The sequence below is a fragment of the Raphanus sativus genome, chromosome 8 (assembly GCF_000801105.2).
Source record: "Raphanus sativus cultivar WK10039 chromosome 8, ASM80110v3, whole genome shotgun sequence".
Classification (NCBI taxonomy): domain Eukaryota; kingdom Viridiplantae; phylum Streptophyta; class Magnoliopsida; order Brassicales; family Brassicaceae; genus Raphanus; species Raphanus sativus.
The window spans coordinates 6,241,556-6,257,623 of NC_079518.1; the positions used below are offsets into that span (position 1 = coordinate 6,241,556).

General features: G+C 36.2%; 2 protein-coding genes, 1 non-coding gene and 1 pseudogene across 4 annotated transcripts; all 4 read left to right on the plus strand.

The window, feature by feature from the left end:
* Window positions 1-2,911: 2,911 nt before the first annotated feature.
* On the plus strand, window positions 2,912-2,982 carry TRNAG-GCC (transfer RNA glycine (anticodon GCC)). Its single transcript has one exon. It is a non-coding gene; the product is annotated as a tRNA-Gly (tRNA).
* A 157-nt stretch (window positions 2,983-3,139) lies between these two features.
* Window positions 3,140-5,316, plus strand: LOC108822255 (putative hydrolase C777.06c). Its single transcript, XM_056993274.1, has 10 exons — window positions 3,140-3,463; window positions 3,630-3,768; window positions 3,847-3,974; window positions 4,071-4,218; window positions 4,306-4,411; window positions 4,509-4,567; window positions 4,662-4,697; window positions 4,772-4,881; window positions 4,995-5,056; window positions 5,139-5,316. The coding sequence occupies exons 1-9, from the start codon at window positions 3,276-3,278 to the stop codon at window positions 5,050-5,052; spliced, it is 972 nt and encodes a 323-aa protein (XP_056849254.1). The 5' UTR covers window positions 3,140-3,275; the 3' UTR covers window positions 5,053-5,056; window positions 5,139-5,316.
* A 2,351-nt stretch (window positions 5,317-7,667) lies between these two features.
* On the plus strand, window positions 7,668-11,596 carry LOC108822253 (cysteine--tRNA ligase 2, cytoplasmic-like). 2 transcript variants are annotated; one of them, XM_056991554.1, is made up of 8 exons: window positions 7,668-7,800; window positions 8,210-8,584; window positions 9,216-9,516; window positions 9,609-9,672; window positions 9,772-10,110; window positions 10,196-10,483; window positions 10,561-10,686; window positions 10,777-11,596. In XM_056991554.1, exons 3-8 carry the CDS (start codon window positions 9,326-9,328, stop codon window positions 11,341-11,343), a joined length of 1,575 nt encoding a protein of 524 aa, XP_056847534.1. In that variant the 5' UTR covers window positions 7,668-7,800; window positions 8,210-8,584; window positions 9,216-9,325; the 3' UTR covers window positions 11,344-11,596. The 2 variants fall into 2 exon arrangements, with proteins under 2 accessions (XP_056847534.1, XP_056847535.1); XM_056991555.1 differs by lacking the exon at window positions 7,668-7,800 and adding an exon at window positions 7,832-7,906.
* Window positions 11,597-11,924: 328 nt separating this feature from the next.
* Window positions 11,925-12,736, plus strand: LOC108819813 (probable protein phosphatase 2C 64; annotated as a pseudogene).
* The last annotated feature ends 3,332 nt before the right edge of the window (window positions 12,737-16,068 follow it).

Sequence of the window (16,068 nt, forward strand, 5' to 3'; positions counted from 1 at the left end):
AGCTTTATATAATAAGATGGGGAAGTAAAGACACATCAATGTTGTTTATGATTAAAGTAACATGCAAGCGGGATCCAAGTCTTCGATTAAGTGCTATAATATTTTAATTTTTGAATTAAAGTTTAATATCTATCTTATTAAAACAGAAACATTCTGTTGGACCTAACATTTATTTTGTAAGTTTTTAAATTAAATACACATTTATATTTTATAGTTAAACCTACATTAAATCACTAATGTTTCTTTCTTTATATTACTATCCATGTTTCCAAACAATATACTTATTTCTTTATACTACTATCAATGTTCCAAACAATATATTTTTTATACTACTATTAATGCTTCCAAACAATACAATAATTAATCTTATTTATTTTATATCTACCATTTTCTCTTTAAAATTTTGTAGAAATGTCATAATTTCATAAATTGTAAAATAATGAACTTTAAAGTTTGGATTATAAGATTACAAATTATGAAACTATTACAATTTAAATCCAATTAGATTATACATAGCAGTCATCCATCAGTTCAATCGGTTAGTCTCGGGTTTTACTGATTTTTTATAATATGAATATTTTAGAAACCTAAATTGAATTGTCAGATCTCCGGATTAACCGGTATAATCACAATCGAGTTGAATTTAAAAACACTGATTTAAATGCAAAAATATTTTAAATACACACTCTTTAAAAATTACCAAATATTTGTTAAGTAATTAGTGAATTTTTTTATCGTAAAATATTCCGCGCTTCCAAAGCGCGGGTCAAAATCTAGTATCTTATTAAAACAGAAACATTACAACTTCTTTTAGGTGGATTTTAATGTTGGACCTTATGTAATTAATGCTATATTAATCTACTTATTATTAAACATGCCTTTTTATAAATAATTAACATCAACCATTACCATAGTTTTTCACTTTTTACCTTATTATTATATCCACTACGCATGTTTCCTTATATTACCTATATTTTACTATAAGCTAGATACATCCACTAGCATATTATACTATAAGATAGATTATTAATAATACATCTACTAACATATAATACTATACGACAGATTACTAATAATACAATATATTATCTGTATTCATTAACTTGCATCCATCAATATTAGCAATACTATGAAGACAACTAAATATATACTTTGAACCTATAAACCATGATATACTAATTTATAACAAAAATGATATTACTGTTACAAATTAGTTTTTATAAATATTATTTATAACAGCAATTTGTTATATAAGATAAACTTAATCAAGACCCAAATCTTTTTTTTCCTGTTCAGAAAAAAAGAAACCTACGAATATATACCGTTAATTTAGCGAAATCTTTCGAATAAATGGTAAATCTCACCAACCCAAAAAAATGAATTAAAAATATAACAAAAGATATTATGTTTGAAATTTAGCTCACTGGGTCGGGTATAAATATGTTCATTTCAGGTATAAGTTATTCGAGTTCTCAATATTTGGATCTAAGTAGGTATTTGTTTTTTTTGTCTGGATCGATTTTTTTTTGTTCCGGATCATTCTAACCTTTTTATATTATAAATCTTAAATAATATACAACATTTATATAAAATATGTGAATCAAAAGATAAATCCGCGCAGGTGCGCGGGTCATGAACTAGTCTTAATATAAAAGACAAACCAATAAATGAAAGACACATTAGCTATTGGAGTTTTTATGAGGTTCTTGAAAGTTATCAAATGATATACTCAAAGAAACTTTCATCCTTCTCTCATACGTTTTTTTTCAAATTATTTCCTTATTGTTGGAATATCCATTGGGGTTCTACCAATAAACTTACAGCTGACCTTAGAGCACTATACATCGCACAGTAACTAAAGAGAATGAACAGTTCTCGCATTGTCGGCGTCCAAATCTCTTACAACCTAAAGCTTCATTGTTTACTGCTAAGTCTAGTATCATAAACCCAAGGTAGAATCCAGTAGAAATGTCTTCCACATAAAGACAACAACAGTTGCAATCGTTGTCATAAATCGGGACATACCATTTACATTACCAACAAAAAGGCAAATCACATCACCAAAAATCATCTTTCACAAGAGATTCCTGAAAGTAACAATAACAGAGCTCTAAAGCAACAAGCGAGCTATCAGCTTCACTATACCTGAACGCCGATAAATAATGGATACCTTTAATGATATAGCAACGTAAGATATACCCCATCAAGGCATAAACCTCAGAGATTCTATTTCTAGCCATTGAATCATGTATGTCGCAGCATAATTACTTTTTCTTCTCATAATTGATATTATTACTTGCATATAACTTCAGAGAAAGTGAGCATCCTAAATGTATAGAAACTCTTGGTGTTACAGTCAAGCCTTTCTCAGTTGCACCAATAATTCGTACCTAATTGCACCTTTTACCGTATATCTAATCGTGAAGGCAGCTAAAAACAAAACACCAAAGTCTATAATGAAATCATCAAGAATAATCAAAAGTGATCAACAAACAGTGAGGCATGCTGCGCATTGTATGAGCTGTGAAGTTTCAACTCTTTTTTTTGGGCTGAATATGAAGTTTCAAGTCTTGCTATTAAGTAAAATATTACGTACAAATCAAGAGGCAACTTGATTTAGGCCAAATTGTTTCTTTGTTTTTCCGTTTGCGTATTCATGTTATAATGAGACACAAACGCACAAGCAGAGAAACAATCCCGCCTTAGTCAAATATCTTAGAGTTATCGTAGTTTCTGCTAGCTAACAGTCCACAAAATATAACAGCATCTACTTATCATTTCTAGTACCTGGAAGGGAAGGAGTTATAAAAGAGAAGCCTTGGAGCTTCACGAGAAGACAAAATACAAAAGAGAAAAGCCTGAATCCATTAAAGTTAGGTCTTATTCGTTTATAAATAACAAAGGTCAACAAGCACCAGTGGTCTAGTGGTAGAATAGTACCCTGCCACGGTACAGACCCGGGTTCGATTCCCGGCTGGTGCATTCTGAGCTGTGAAGAAATATGGTACAGCGTTGGTTGGGTCCTTCGCACTCATCTGAACTGAGATGATGTCACCACATCCTGAGCTCTCTTTTTTTACTCTCTCTCTGCAAACATTGTCCCACAATGAGTTCACTTAGAGCCGCTAAGATTATGCCACGTGGCAATATTAATTAAAAAGCTATATCTATTTTTCTCTCCTTGCTTTGTTCTGTTAGCCCACTGTATTCTAGAGGATCCTCTCCTCCGCCGGAATATTCCAGATTCGTTACACCGACAATACGTATAATCTCCGATGATGGAAGACGGTTCGAATCCAACTGAGAACGGCTCCGATCGCGACGGATCGGCTCTGATATTCCTCGGAACGGGATGCTCGAGCGCGGTCCCTAACGCAATGTGCCTGATCCAGAAATCCGACTCCCCCTGCCACGTCTGCTCTCAGTCTCTCTCGATCCCTCCCGAGAGAAACCCTAACTACAGGTAATACACACTCTCAATGCGATCTTCGTTTAGATTCGAGATTCGGTTTATTATTATTTTTTCTTCTATCATCTCATCGCCATTGTTTTAATCGGAGCTCTGATGTATAGCTTTCGATCCGTATGAAGGCTTTTAAGATTGTGTGTGTGTGTGGATCCATTGGCAGGGGAAACACTTCATTGCTCATCGATTATTGCTCAAATGATGATGGCAAGCATAAGTACATTCAAATCGACGTTGGCAAGACGTTCAGGGAACAAGTCCTTCGTTGGTTCACTCTTCACAACATTCCTCAAGTTGATTCCGTAAGCTCTCCCCGTCTACTTTAGATCTCCTCTTTTTATGAATGCTGCTTGAGATTATGTTTGCTATATATGATGCAGATCATTTTGACTCATGAGCATGCTGATGCAGTACTTGGCCTGGATGATATACGTTCCGTGCAGCCATTTAGTCCCACCAATGATATAGATCCTACTCCTATTTTTGTTAGCCAATATGCTATGGACAGGTAGGTAGTATATAATAATGATATCTTCTTCAATCATCTTTGGAAATTTTGAAGCTGTAGTTTCAACAATTTTTTTTGTTTTTTAACTGAAAACAGCCTTGCTGTGAAGTTCCCGTATTTGGTTCAGAAGAAACTTAAAGAAGGGCAAGAAGTTAGGCGAGTAGCGCAGCTGGATTGGAGAGTGATCGAGGAAGATTGTGAGAAGCCTTTTGTAGCTTCTGGCTTATCGTTCACGCCACTTCCAGTAAGTTATTTCGGTAGAAATAGTGAAATCATGTATTTCCTGCTGATGATCTGTGTGGAGACTTGAATCTTTGTTTATTTCCCGTAGGTGATGCATGGAGAAGACTATGTCTGTCTTGGCTTCCTTTTTGGCGAAAAATCAAGAGTGGCGTATATATCCGATGTGTCACGCTTTCTTCCAAGCACTGAGTATGGTAGGTGTTAACACTTTTGCTTAGCGCGTGTGTGTGTGTGTGTTTGATATTCTGAAACAAGATATCTCAGACTCTTTTGCCTTTGGATTTTATACAGTTATATCGAAATCTGGTGGTGGACAACTGGATCTCCTTATCTTGGACACATTATATAAGGTAATAGACATTATCCGTGTGCTTAAAGTTTGAATTTGTATGAATACTCTATCTGATGTTTTCACATTGTTTCTTTTATTTTTTTTTGCTGCAGACAGGATCCCACAACACACACTTATGTTTCCCACAGGTTAGCTTAGTTTGTTGTAGTTACTGTATTTATTCTTTTTATGGTTTATATATGCTTACTTTTGTTTTCTGTAGACACTAGAGACGATCAAAAGACTGAGTCCGAAAAGGGCTCTTTTAATCGGAATGACTCACGAGTTTGATCACCACAAAGACAATGAGTTTCTTGAAGAATGGTCTAAAAGGTAGCAAACTGTAGACAAATCTCAATTAACACCATCTATCTATCTGAAGAAACCATACGCAGAAAGAGAGGACTAATCTTTACTTATTTGTTGCAATTTTTTGGTTTTATTAGGGAAGGGATTTCGGTAGAACTTGCATATGATGGCTTGAGAGTCCCAGTCGATCTATGAAGAGGTAAATAAACATTAGACCTTCTCATTTAGAGAACTAAGATTATTTGCGTTTGATTCACCTCTGTTCATTTAAACCTCTTTAGGCGGAACATTTAAATTTGAAGATGAGGATGCTTGCTTGTGTGGGTCTTCTTGTCTTAAGATACAGAGAGAGAGCTTCATATCAAGATTATCACTAAAAGATTTTTGTTTTGTTATTTGTTATCTTAAGTTGGGATTCTTTTGTATTCGTTAAGTTATAGTTTAGGATTTAACCCTTGATTATTATCTTTTTGATCGTTTTTTCAGATATACCTGTTAAAATAGTAACTAAAGAAAGAAAAAAGTTCATCTTAAAACTACTTTATGCTTGAAATGTTGATTACTACATCAGCAATCAAATTTCTAAATAGACAACTGCAGAAAAGGATAGCAATCACTTAACTTCTGTTGAAGTTCAAAACAGGCTATTGACTGTGTATGAGAAACATAAATGAAAGGTTATATTGAACTTGTCAGTGAAGAAACATAAAGTAGAATACCTAAAAAAAACTTGTTTTTCATTTCTTTGTGACACTCAAATTTTTTTTTAGGTATAAGCGTGAGGAGATCAGTATCCAAGCTTGGGAAAGTCAGGAGAAAGCCAAACTCGAAGCAGAAATGCAACGAATTGCGGTATGTGAGGTGTTTTTGAACACTTCTGCTTTATCACTTGCATAAAAGTCAATGATAAAGCATTGTTGGTAGGTTAAAGGTTAGCAGATGAAGGCTGAAGCTGTAGCAAAAATGGTGAAGAATATAGCAATGGTTATGTAAAGGTCGGAAGAGAAACGGGCTTCTGCAGAAGCTAGAAAAGCCCGTGATGTCGAGAAAGCAGTGGCTGAAGCCCAATATATCAGGGAAACCGGTCGAATACCGGCTTCAGGCTCCAAGATATGATATGTTGTGGTTGGTTCACATGAGGCATTGGAATGATTCTTGTACTTTGAGTAAATCAAGATTTGATTCTCAAATCCCTTTGTGTAATATATAAATGAAATGCACTTTGTGTTGCATAGGTTCAAAAGAGAATGGTAAAGATTGTGTCTTACATTAGGGCTTGCTATTGCCTAAGGCCCTAAAGGAACAATTTAAACCAGAACTGATATAAACATAAACCACTTGTAGGCCGGATAAATCACTTGAAAAAACACTTATGCTTTATGGTTACATCATTACATGTTCACATCATATTACTTGCAAGCCAAACAACTGTACTAGTGGCCCTCTATATTGTTCATGAGTATTTTTGGGATTTAAGTCGTCCAACGATAAGACAGTTCATGAGTATTTTTGGTCCAGTTAGCCTAATGATCAATCATCAAATGTTGTTAATCATATCTGGGGTTTGGGTGTTTTTGTTTGTTTGTTAAATGGTAAAATATCATATAAATAAAATGAAACTTAGGAGTTGAAACTTGTGATTACAACTTGGTGACCCTAAAGTATCATAAAAATGTCAAAGATCGGTTTAATAGGAAAAAAAAATATTGAAGCAATAATCCTTTTTAAAACTTTTTTTTTTGGAAGCAATAATTCAATTGATGTGATATTATGAAACGTTGTAATTAAACACGAACACTTGAGGAAAGACGAAACTATAATGAGTTCTCGAACTCGGAGATAGGCTTGTGATGGTATTTGTGCAGGCTTAAGACATAGCTTCCATTGTTTTTTTCTTCTTTCTGGTGGTGCTTTAAGTTTGAATTTCGTCTCTTGGTGGTTTATAGAAGGTACAAACGTGACGCAAGAACACACGTAACGAGTAATAGAGTTCTCGAGATTCTCCATGCTTGTTCCTTTACTGGAGAAAACTTCGCAACTGAGCGTTCCTCTCCTTATAATCGCAGAAGATATCTCGGCAGAAGTGCTAGAGATACTGGTGGGTGAATAAGAAGCAAGAGCAGTAACACAAATTACAAAAAGCTTTAGCAAGTGTTTAAGAAAATACCAAAACAGCAAAATCGTAACACAAGGAAGAAAATATGAATTCATCCGTAACACTAGTGCTATATTTCCTTAAATTTCGTAACGTAGATCATATATCACAATGTGATTAAAATATGGTCTTAGATTTTGGTTTAGGATATAGGATTTGAGTATAAAATTTAAAATTTAGAGTTTACGATTTTAATAATAGCGTTTTTGTCTTTAAAATTGACGTTATTCTTCTTTTTAGCTATTTTAAAATGATTTTTTATTTTAATTATCTGTGTGACATTTTGATTGATCGTAGAGAGTGAGAGGTGAATTTAAAAGTTCGGCCGAATTTGGTTTTTTTGGATTTGTTCGTTTGGGTTTTTTGTAATTCCTGTTGGGCCCTCTTTTTTTGAATAAATAAATTGAAGTTAAAAAACAAAAAAGGTTCGGTCGAGTTTTGTTCATTAAAAATCTCATACTTCCTATTTAGTAATTTTGGTTCTTAGTTTGGATAAATGGTTTAACACCGTCAACGTCTTGGTAGCGTGGATTCGAGATTGGTTTAAACGTCAAATAGAACCGGCGACAGAGAGTGCATATTCCCTTTTTATGCCCGACACAGATGATACGACGAGTCAGCCAGTTATTAATAGAGACGTCACGTCAAAATATCCGAGAGGATGAGAATGACTATAACCGGGTCAAGGATAAAGATAATAACGTCGCCAAACAGATGATGCGTCAAGTAAACGCTCCTTCTCTCGAACTTTTTCTTCAGCGCCCGCCCTTGATTGTTTTCTTCTTCTGGTAAGCTCGTTTGTTTTCTGCAGCGAGCGATCGCAACGTTTTAAATTTGTGAATCAGTTTCTGTAGATCATCATCATATGTTTCTGTAGAAAATTTCGATTTCTGTGTATGTAGAGTCTCGCCCTTGATTGTTATCTATCTTCGTTATTCCTCCTGATTCGTTTCCGGGAATTCATGTGTGTAGAATCGATGCCTTTAGATTTGATTTTGACCTAAGCGTGAAGCTGATCATAATATTATCATAGATTTTTTTTTTTTTTTTTACTTGTAACGATGATCTCTTTGTGACATCAGTTTTGATTTCACGTGATCATTATGATTGATTGGAATCATCGTGACAATCTTGCTTGATTTTGGTTTACTGTATGAATGAATGATTGAGTAATGAGTTTGCTTGTTCTTTGTTCAGTACCAACACTTAGCGATGAAGCCAGGAAAATCAGCTTTGAATCCCCACGCAAGGAGCTTACGTACGTACCACTCTCGAAAGAAGAGGGTTGTTTTGCAAAGCCTGCTGCTGCTGCCACACTTCACGTGCAGTACCAACCCTGTGGAGCATATGTTTATGAGATGGAGTCCAAGGAATGGGAACTTTTTTAAGTTCTCAAATGTACACACCTGTCACAATCAGCAGATGAGGGATGAGGATTTGAAGTTGGAGTTGGACACGGAAGAGAAATTTGCAATCCTTTTAGATAATTTGTCTCACGAGTCTATCATAGATGCTTACTTGGCCAACAGTGGTGATTTGGATGCAACCATCGACATGAATCAGCTGCTCGCGGTAAATTCATTCAATCACTTGCTCATGAATATGTGTGTTTGAATTCTGGGTGGAAACATGCTCTAACATAACATCATCCCTGCAATAGCTTTCTTAACAAGTTTAACATTCTAATCCTAATACTATTACGTGCCTCCAATTCTAAACTTTCAACGCATATTTAAACTCGAAAATCATTCTTATTCATATAGTATTCATTAGAGCAATTCATCCATTTTTGGATACATATAAAACATCATTTACATATTCACATTATATAATTAGTGTTAGTCACTTTAATTAAGCATGTGTTTCCTTTACTTTTTTTTTTACTTATCTTATTACTATGTTAGGTCGAGATTAATGTTATATTATTGAGATTAATGGTACTCGCCTTATAATGTTAGGTCCAGGTGTGTTTGTAGTATTTGATTTGCTCAAAGCTTAAATTATTATACTTTTATTTTCGTAAAATAATAATACCCGCGTAGGGTGAGTCACCTAGTTAACATATGTTTACCAATTTAAAAGACAAACCAAAACTAAATGCAAATAACAAATTAAGTAAAATTTCAATTTTATTTTTTGTTTTTATTTATCATTGTGTTTATTTTCTCTTTTCCTTATTTTTTTTTATTACTATTATTAACAGATAGACGGTGGAAAAGGAGGTTGGGGGGGGGGCCGACAGTAAATAAATAAATATTTCGGTTTGGGGGTGGGGAAGTCTCGCAATTAGGTTATCCGAAGATTGAGAGAGAGATGGAGGTGGAGACGATAATGGCGTCGAAGGATTTGTGTTTGTACAATACGATAACGAATCAGAAGGAAAATTTAAAGCCAATCAATCCAGGGAAGATCGGAATGTATGTCTGCGGAGTCGCACTTCACAGTTACGATTCCCTCAATCTCCACGAAGCTCGAACATCCGTTGCTTTTGACGTCCTTTACAGGTGTGGTCTCTCTCTTCTATATTTCCCTCTCCACACCATTGTTGTTAAGTTTGAGTGATTCTGTTAAACATATATATGCATGAATTATGCAGATACTTAAGGTACTTGGGTTACCAAGTTAATTATGTGCGGAGTCTTGGAGACCTTAATAACATGGTACGTATGTTCCCAGTTGATCTCTTTTTTTTTTCTTTTTGTTTTCTCTCTGTTCCAAAGTAAAAAAAAAAAAAAAAGTCTCTCTGAATATTACTGCAGCTATTCTTAAAAGCTGAGTTCCATCGGGAGAACCCAGTAGACTACAGCAGTCGCCTCCGCAAGCAGTATCTTGCAGATATGAATGCTCTTCAGTGCCTCCTTCCCACCCACGAACCTCGTGTCAGTGACCATGTGGAGCACATCATCAATATCATTATAAAGGTCATTGAGAAAGGTTATGGGTATCAAGTGGGTGGTGATGTTTTCTTCTCGGTCCATAAGTCACCAAACTATGGTCAACTACTTTCTAGTCAATCACTAGCTGGTAATCGTGTCAGTGGGCGTGTTGCGCTTCTTGATCTTAAAAAGCGCAATCCTGCTGACTTTGCACTGTGGAAGGTATGGCCTGTTTTTTTTTTATTTCTTTCTTTTTTTTTAAGTCGGTAAAATTATTATTTATTATTATTATTATTATGCTGTGAAGGCTGCAAAACCTGGTGAAGAAGAACCAAGCTGGGAGAGCCCTTGGGGACTAGGTAGACCAGGATTGCACGTAGAGTGCAGAGCAATGAGCACCCTTTACCTCCCTCCGAGATTTGACATTCACGGTGGTACTGCAAATCTGAAATTCCCGCACCATGAAAACGTGATTGCCCAGACTTGTTGTGAAGAAGATAGTAGTGGTGCGAATTTCTGGTTGCACAGTGAGCAAGTCATCTACAACGACGACCATAAGTTGCAAAGACATGGTCGATATATTACAATTGGAGAAGTAAGTTTTTTTCTTTTATCTTGTTCACATAAATAAAATTTAGTCTCTGTTGTGGGCTAATATGCAGCATTGTGTAGATGATGGTCGTGTTTCACCCACTGGCTGTGAGATACTTCTTGATGAGTGTGCACTACCGCACTTCCCTGACCTATACCAAGCACGAGCTAGAGGTTTCGTCAGACTCTTTGTATAATGTATATCAGGTACAACACTACTTTCCCAACTTTGAATTAATGGTTTGCCAATGTTTATTTATTTATTTATTTATTTTCATATCTCCTCTTTTTTTTTAGACATTACAAGATCTTGTTGAAGCTCTGGCTCCATATCAAGAAGCACTAAAAGACAAGAATAGAAAGTACTATAAGCAGACTTCAGAAGCTCAAGACGCTATTAAGAAATTGTGGAGGGATTTTGAAGAGAAAATGTCAGACGACCTGAACTCACCTCACATACTCAGAGACGCGTTGCCAAGAACGATGAAACTCATCAAGGTTTTAATCACCAAACTCAAGAAGAAAACGAAGAGGATGTCGCTGGTTGTGTCGCTGGTGGAGCTCGAGAAAGCAGCGAGGGGAATCCTCGATGTGCTTGGTCTGCTCACGAGTCTGAGCTACGAAGAGCTTTTGAAAGAGATGAAACAAAAGGCATTAGGAAGAGGAAAATTAGGGGAAGAAGAAGTATTACAGTTGATTGAAGAAAGGAAAACGAGACGGGACCTGAAAGACTTTGAGAGAAGCGACAAGATTAGAGCTTGGTTGAAAAGCAGAGGAATCTCCCTCATGGATATTCCTGGAGGAAAAGACACTCTGTGGAGGCCCTCCTTCCTTTTCAGCCCTCAGCCTAAACCTGGAAAATGATACTCTGTGGAGGCCCATGCTCCCTTGCAGCTCTAAGCCTTAACCTGGCGAGTCAAAGGCAACACCTCCTTGATCATTTTAAACTTATGCTTCTTCTGCAGCATAATGAACTCTTTTTATGTGTCTACTCTTTTTTTTTAATTTATGTTTTGTTGTTGTCCAATGGAAGACATATTGATGACTTAGGGCCTTATGTTTAAACAAATGCTGTGTGTTTTATTTTATGCCTTTATTGGAATTCATATTTTTCTCAGTCGCACCCTTGTTCCAATAGGAGTGAACGGCATATTGTATTTATGCACCCTTTGTTTTATCATATTGTACCTGTCATCTACTGTTTAAGACGTACTACATTCATTGTTAACATTATTATATGGTAATAAATCAGGTTCTTTTCAAGCTGGTTCTTGTAATTGCAAAATCTGCTGATAGCTTTTCGAGTCTGTTGCCTATCAAAAAACTGAGAAAGGGGTACACACTTTTGAGAGTATAAACCTGGAGGCTGTTCAAACCATATGTGCCATGCTACTTGAAGTTCCAAGCATGACATCGAACCCACATGATGCCACACGCACTCATGCTGCCTTGTATGCGTCATCTGCGATGGGAAGCTCTACGTGGCCAATGCTGGGACAAGTCATGAAGGCAACAGGAGATGTTCACGCCACTCAGCTGTCGACCGAACATAATGCGTCTATAGAGTCAGTGCGAAGGGAGCTTCAGGCTCTGCATCCGAACCATCCGGATATAGTGGTTCTGACTTCTGAAGCATAACGTTTGGAGAGTAAAAGGAATCATTCAGGTGAAATAAACACACACAAAAGTCGTATGTTTGTATATGTTGTTACATACTGCTCTGAGTGATTTGTAATGGCAGGTTTCAAGATCAATTCGGGATGTGTATCTGAAACGGTCGGAGTTCAACAGGGAACCGTTGTATGCGAAATTCAGACTGAGGGCACCGTTCAGCAGGCCGTTACTGAGTGCAGAGCCGTCGGTGACGGTGCATAGGCTGGAGGAGGAGAAGGACAAGTTTATAATATGTGCGTCAGATGGACTATGGGAACATATGAGTAACCAAGAAGCAGTAGAGATGGTGCAGAATCATCCGCGTAACGTGAGAATTAAGCACTCATAAATTGTTTTTTTTCTTTCTTTGTGCTAGTGAGTGAGTCTTTATAAAGTGAAAAAACACGTAATTGGTGATGTGCAGGGGATAGCAAAGAGGCTGGTGAAAGTGGCGTTACAAGTAGCGGCAAAGAAGAGAGAGATGAGATACTCAGACCTTAAAAAGATAGAGAGAGGGGTGCGAAGGCATTTCCATGAAATAGTAACTAAAGAAAGAAAACAGTTCATCTTAAAACTACTTTATGTTTGAAATAAACAGGCTATTATTGACTGTGTATGAAACATAAATAAAATAGTAACTAAAGAAAGAAAACAGTTCATCTTAAAACTACTTTATGCTTGAAATAAACAGGCTATTGACTGTGTATGAAACATAAATAAAAGCTCATGTCAGAAGATCAAGGAATTAGACAAGAATAGTTACAGGTCACTCTCGGGGATGAGGTCTTAGGTCTTATTATGTGTGGGAGATCACGGGACCGCTAAGCATGTCAAACTAGTTTGAATATGGAAAAGCATGTATCAGCTTCTTAAGATTCAAACCCTTGCTCCACGCCTATAGTCTATAGACTGGACTTTGGATAAAAATATGAAATTTTGATTACTACATTATCAAGTCAAAATTATAAGAGAAATTTAAGTTATACTACGGATGATTCCATTTCTTAGAAAACAGAAAACTGTCCTGACTATAGCTGTGAAGAAAGGGTTTGAAACAAGATTACTTAATCTTCACTTTTCATTTATGACTTAAGAGAAAGCTAACCAAATCCATAACACACAACCTTCAATGAGTTTCCTTGGTGGTGCTTATAAGCTCTGGTCTCCATCTAATCCTCACAACAGAAAGCTAATCTAGGTTCCACCAACTACTTAAATAAATAAGAGAATACTTTAGCTGTTTTCAGACCAAAGAACTTTTAACAAGCTTGGCAAAATCTTTTTGGGTGGTAAATTCATGGACCCACATGTGAGGAATGGTTTGTCTCCACTTCTGTTTTCAACTCTGGTAGTCAAACTCATGGTTTTGAATCTTTGCAAATTAGATAAACTTTCTAAATTATTTGTTTAAATTATATTAGCAATGTGAAAAGGAAAATATGTCGTATAAAGTGTGCGAGGAAATGAACTAGTGGGTTTCTTTGACTTATCTCATGCACCGACCACTAAAAACTAAAAAGAGATATGGCGCGCAAGTTCAACAAGCCCATTATGAAAGTATCGACATATCCGTATATATATGTTTGTTTGAACATTCTTTTAGTCTGTACAAATCTTTTCGCTGTTGACCAAAAAAATGGCTACAAACTTTTCCTTATTATTCAATTCAAAAAATAAAATAAATTAGCGACCAGTATATCACGATCACATCAACGTTGACGATATTTATGGAACAATAAATCTAAATGTTCATGTCACTATTTGTGAGAAGAAAATTAATCTTCTCTTCTTTTTTTGCGCAACTAAAATTAATCTTCTCTATGAATGAGGAAAAGAATGTTGAATGCGTGTAAATTGGGTCAACGATCTTGCTCCAAGAGTCCAATCATTTTCTTTGAAATTCATACATAGACAAATGACAAAAATCAACTGTATAGCTCGAGTTTATCTTTTTTTTTGCCATCTGAAAGATATATTATTTGAAAGAGAGAAAAATTACAAAGGTCCAAACCCAGCCCAAACGAAAAAAAAACCATACCAAAACCCCACAAACGACAAAACCCGAAGCCCAAAGGAAAAACGAGATCCAACAGCCGCACCGCTTCCCCGCAGCACACACCTCCACGTGTCGAAACCACAACCGTCTAAGAGACGCGTGTCGGACGCAGGTGCTTCGTCTTCTCACACGGCTCGAACTCGCCGCCGGGGCCATAACCGCACCTTCACCGGAGCAACAAGACACCAACTCTATCCCATACAGAGGTCGACGCTGAACTGAACCAAACCACATCAGAACCACCGAAATCACCGGGAATAGACCAAAGGACACCGAAAACCACCTCCAACGACAATATTAGAGGTATAGGGGTCGGCGTCAATCTTCAAGGGCCCGAACTTCAGAGAGCTTCTATCGGCGTCGCCGAGATCGCCTCCGAATTCAGCCACCCATCACCATAACGAATCACCCTTCTCTCAGCCCGAACACATCCGTGGGAATCAGAAGCCGGCGACCAATACCAAAAATGGGAACAACACGGCCCCAGAGTCAACCGCCGGCGAATAACGGAGCAGACGCCACCGTTTCCCGGAAACTTGAAGACGGACCACCACCGTAGACTAAGATGCATGACCGTAAATTAAAAAAGAAAAGAAAAAACAGAGGCAAAAGAAGTCTAATACGATGACCGGACCGGCGGCGGCAAAGAGAGCCGGAATCGCCGGCCGGAGACTGCGAAGCGACGGTGAAAGCTCTCTAGAGAGAAGTCAGAGGAAACCTAGAGAGAGAAAATCATAAACAGCAAACTAATGTCTTCTAGCTCGAGTTTATCATCAACTAGAGCCGAGAACAATATATGTATTTTCTTAAAAGATTTTCATTTTTAAAATTTTAAAATTTCTTACACGAGACAACTTAAACAATTATATAAAAGAAATAAACTAAACCATAAAACCGGTCTCATCTAGACCGGGATGGTTCGATAAACCAACTAAAACTGAGGACAAAAAAAATCCAAACGCTGAAACATATATTTAAACCAAGTACCAAATAACTATCATAAAAAACATATATTTTTTTTGTTCAAACATAAAAACATATTCTAAAGTTATGATTATATTAGAAATTAATGTAATGTTCTTTTGCATTTGTAGTGACAGTCACATGAGTAAATGATCAGATGTGTTACATCTTAGTCTCATACTTACTAATATTGTTAGAACATCTCCATTAGAGGTTCATGGAAAATTCACACGTTTGCCAAGAAAAAAATATATTAAAATAACCATTTTTTTATGAACCTGTCCCTTATGAACTCTCTGCAGTGAACTTCGCTATGGTGAGTTCATCACTGTTTCGTGGATTCTACGACACGTAGCGGTCTACGACTGGTCTAATTTTATTTTTTTTAATCAAACAGAAAAAAAAGTTTTAATAATAAAATATTGAAAACTTCGAACTCTAAATGGGATTCACTAATGGGATGTTCTTATAGACCTTAACTAAGAAAAAAAAACTTGAGTCAATTTTGTTTATCTCCTTGTAAGAAAAAGAGAGTTAATTTTCTTTCATGTGAGAAAAATGTACGCTGAAAATAAAAAACTTGTCTTTTGGAAAAGAGAATAATCTCATATATTTTCTGTGTAAAAGCATGTTCTTGAAGAAAAAAAATCTAATTAAAAAAGATCTCTTTTGAGGAAAACAAGGTTAGTCTATAGGAATCTAGCTGAGCTTGAGCCTCACAATACGTACACCCTCGCCAATTGTTTATATCATTCGCATGTTTTGAATTTTATAAGCCGATAAAAACTATAATGTACTTAATTAAAGTTCTAATTAAAATTCACAGATTGTTTAATTTGGCATTGCTGCTCGGTATGGCACAAATCCTCCTCGAATCTACGTTATAAACAATATTATTTAAACTTTTTTTCATGGTA

Bases quoted from the DNA above. Each gene is read 5' to 3' on its own strand.
- LOC108822255 (XM_056993274.1), top strand. From the start codon at position 3,276: ATGATGGAAGACGGTTCGAATCCAACTGAGAACGGCTCCGATCGCGAC. The intron at 3,975-4,070 runs GTAGGTAGTATA...AACTGAAAACAG, and splicing joins AGCCAATATGCTATGGACAG to CCTTGCTGTGAAGTTCCCGT. The intron at 4,412-4,508 runs GTAGGTGTTAAC...GATTTTATACAG, and splicing joins TCTTCCAAGCACTGAGTATG to TTATATCGAAATCTGGTGGT.
- LOC108822253 (XM_056991554.1), top strand. From the start codon at position 9,326: ATGGAGGTGGAGACGATAATGGCGTCGAAGGATTTGTGTTTGTACAAT. The intron at 10,111-10,195 runs GTATGGCCTGTT...TATGCTGTGAAG, and splicing joins CTGACTTTGCACTGTGGAAG to GCTGCAAAACCTGGTGAAGA. The intron at 10,687-10,776 runs GTACAACACTAC...CTTTTTTTTTAG, and splicing joins CTTTGTATAATGTATATCAG to ACATTACAAGATCTTGTTGA.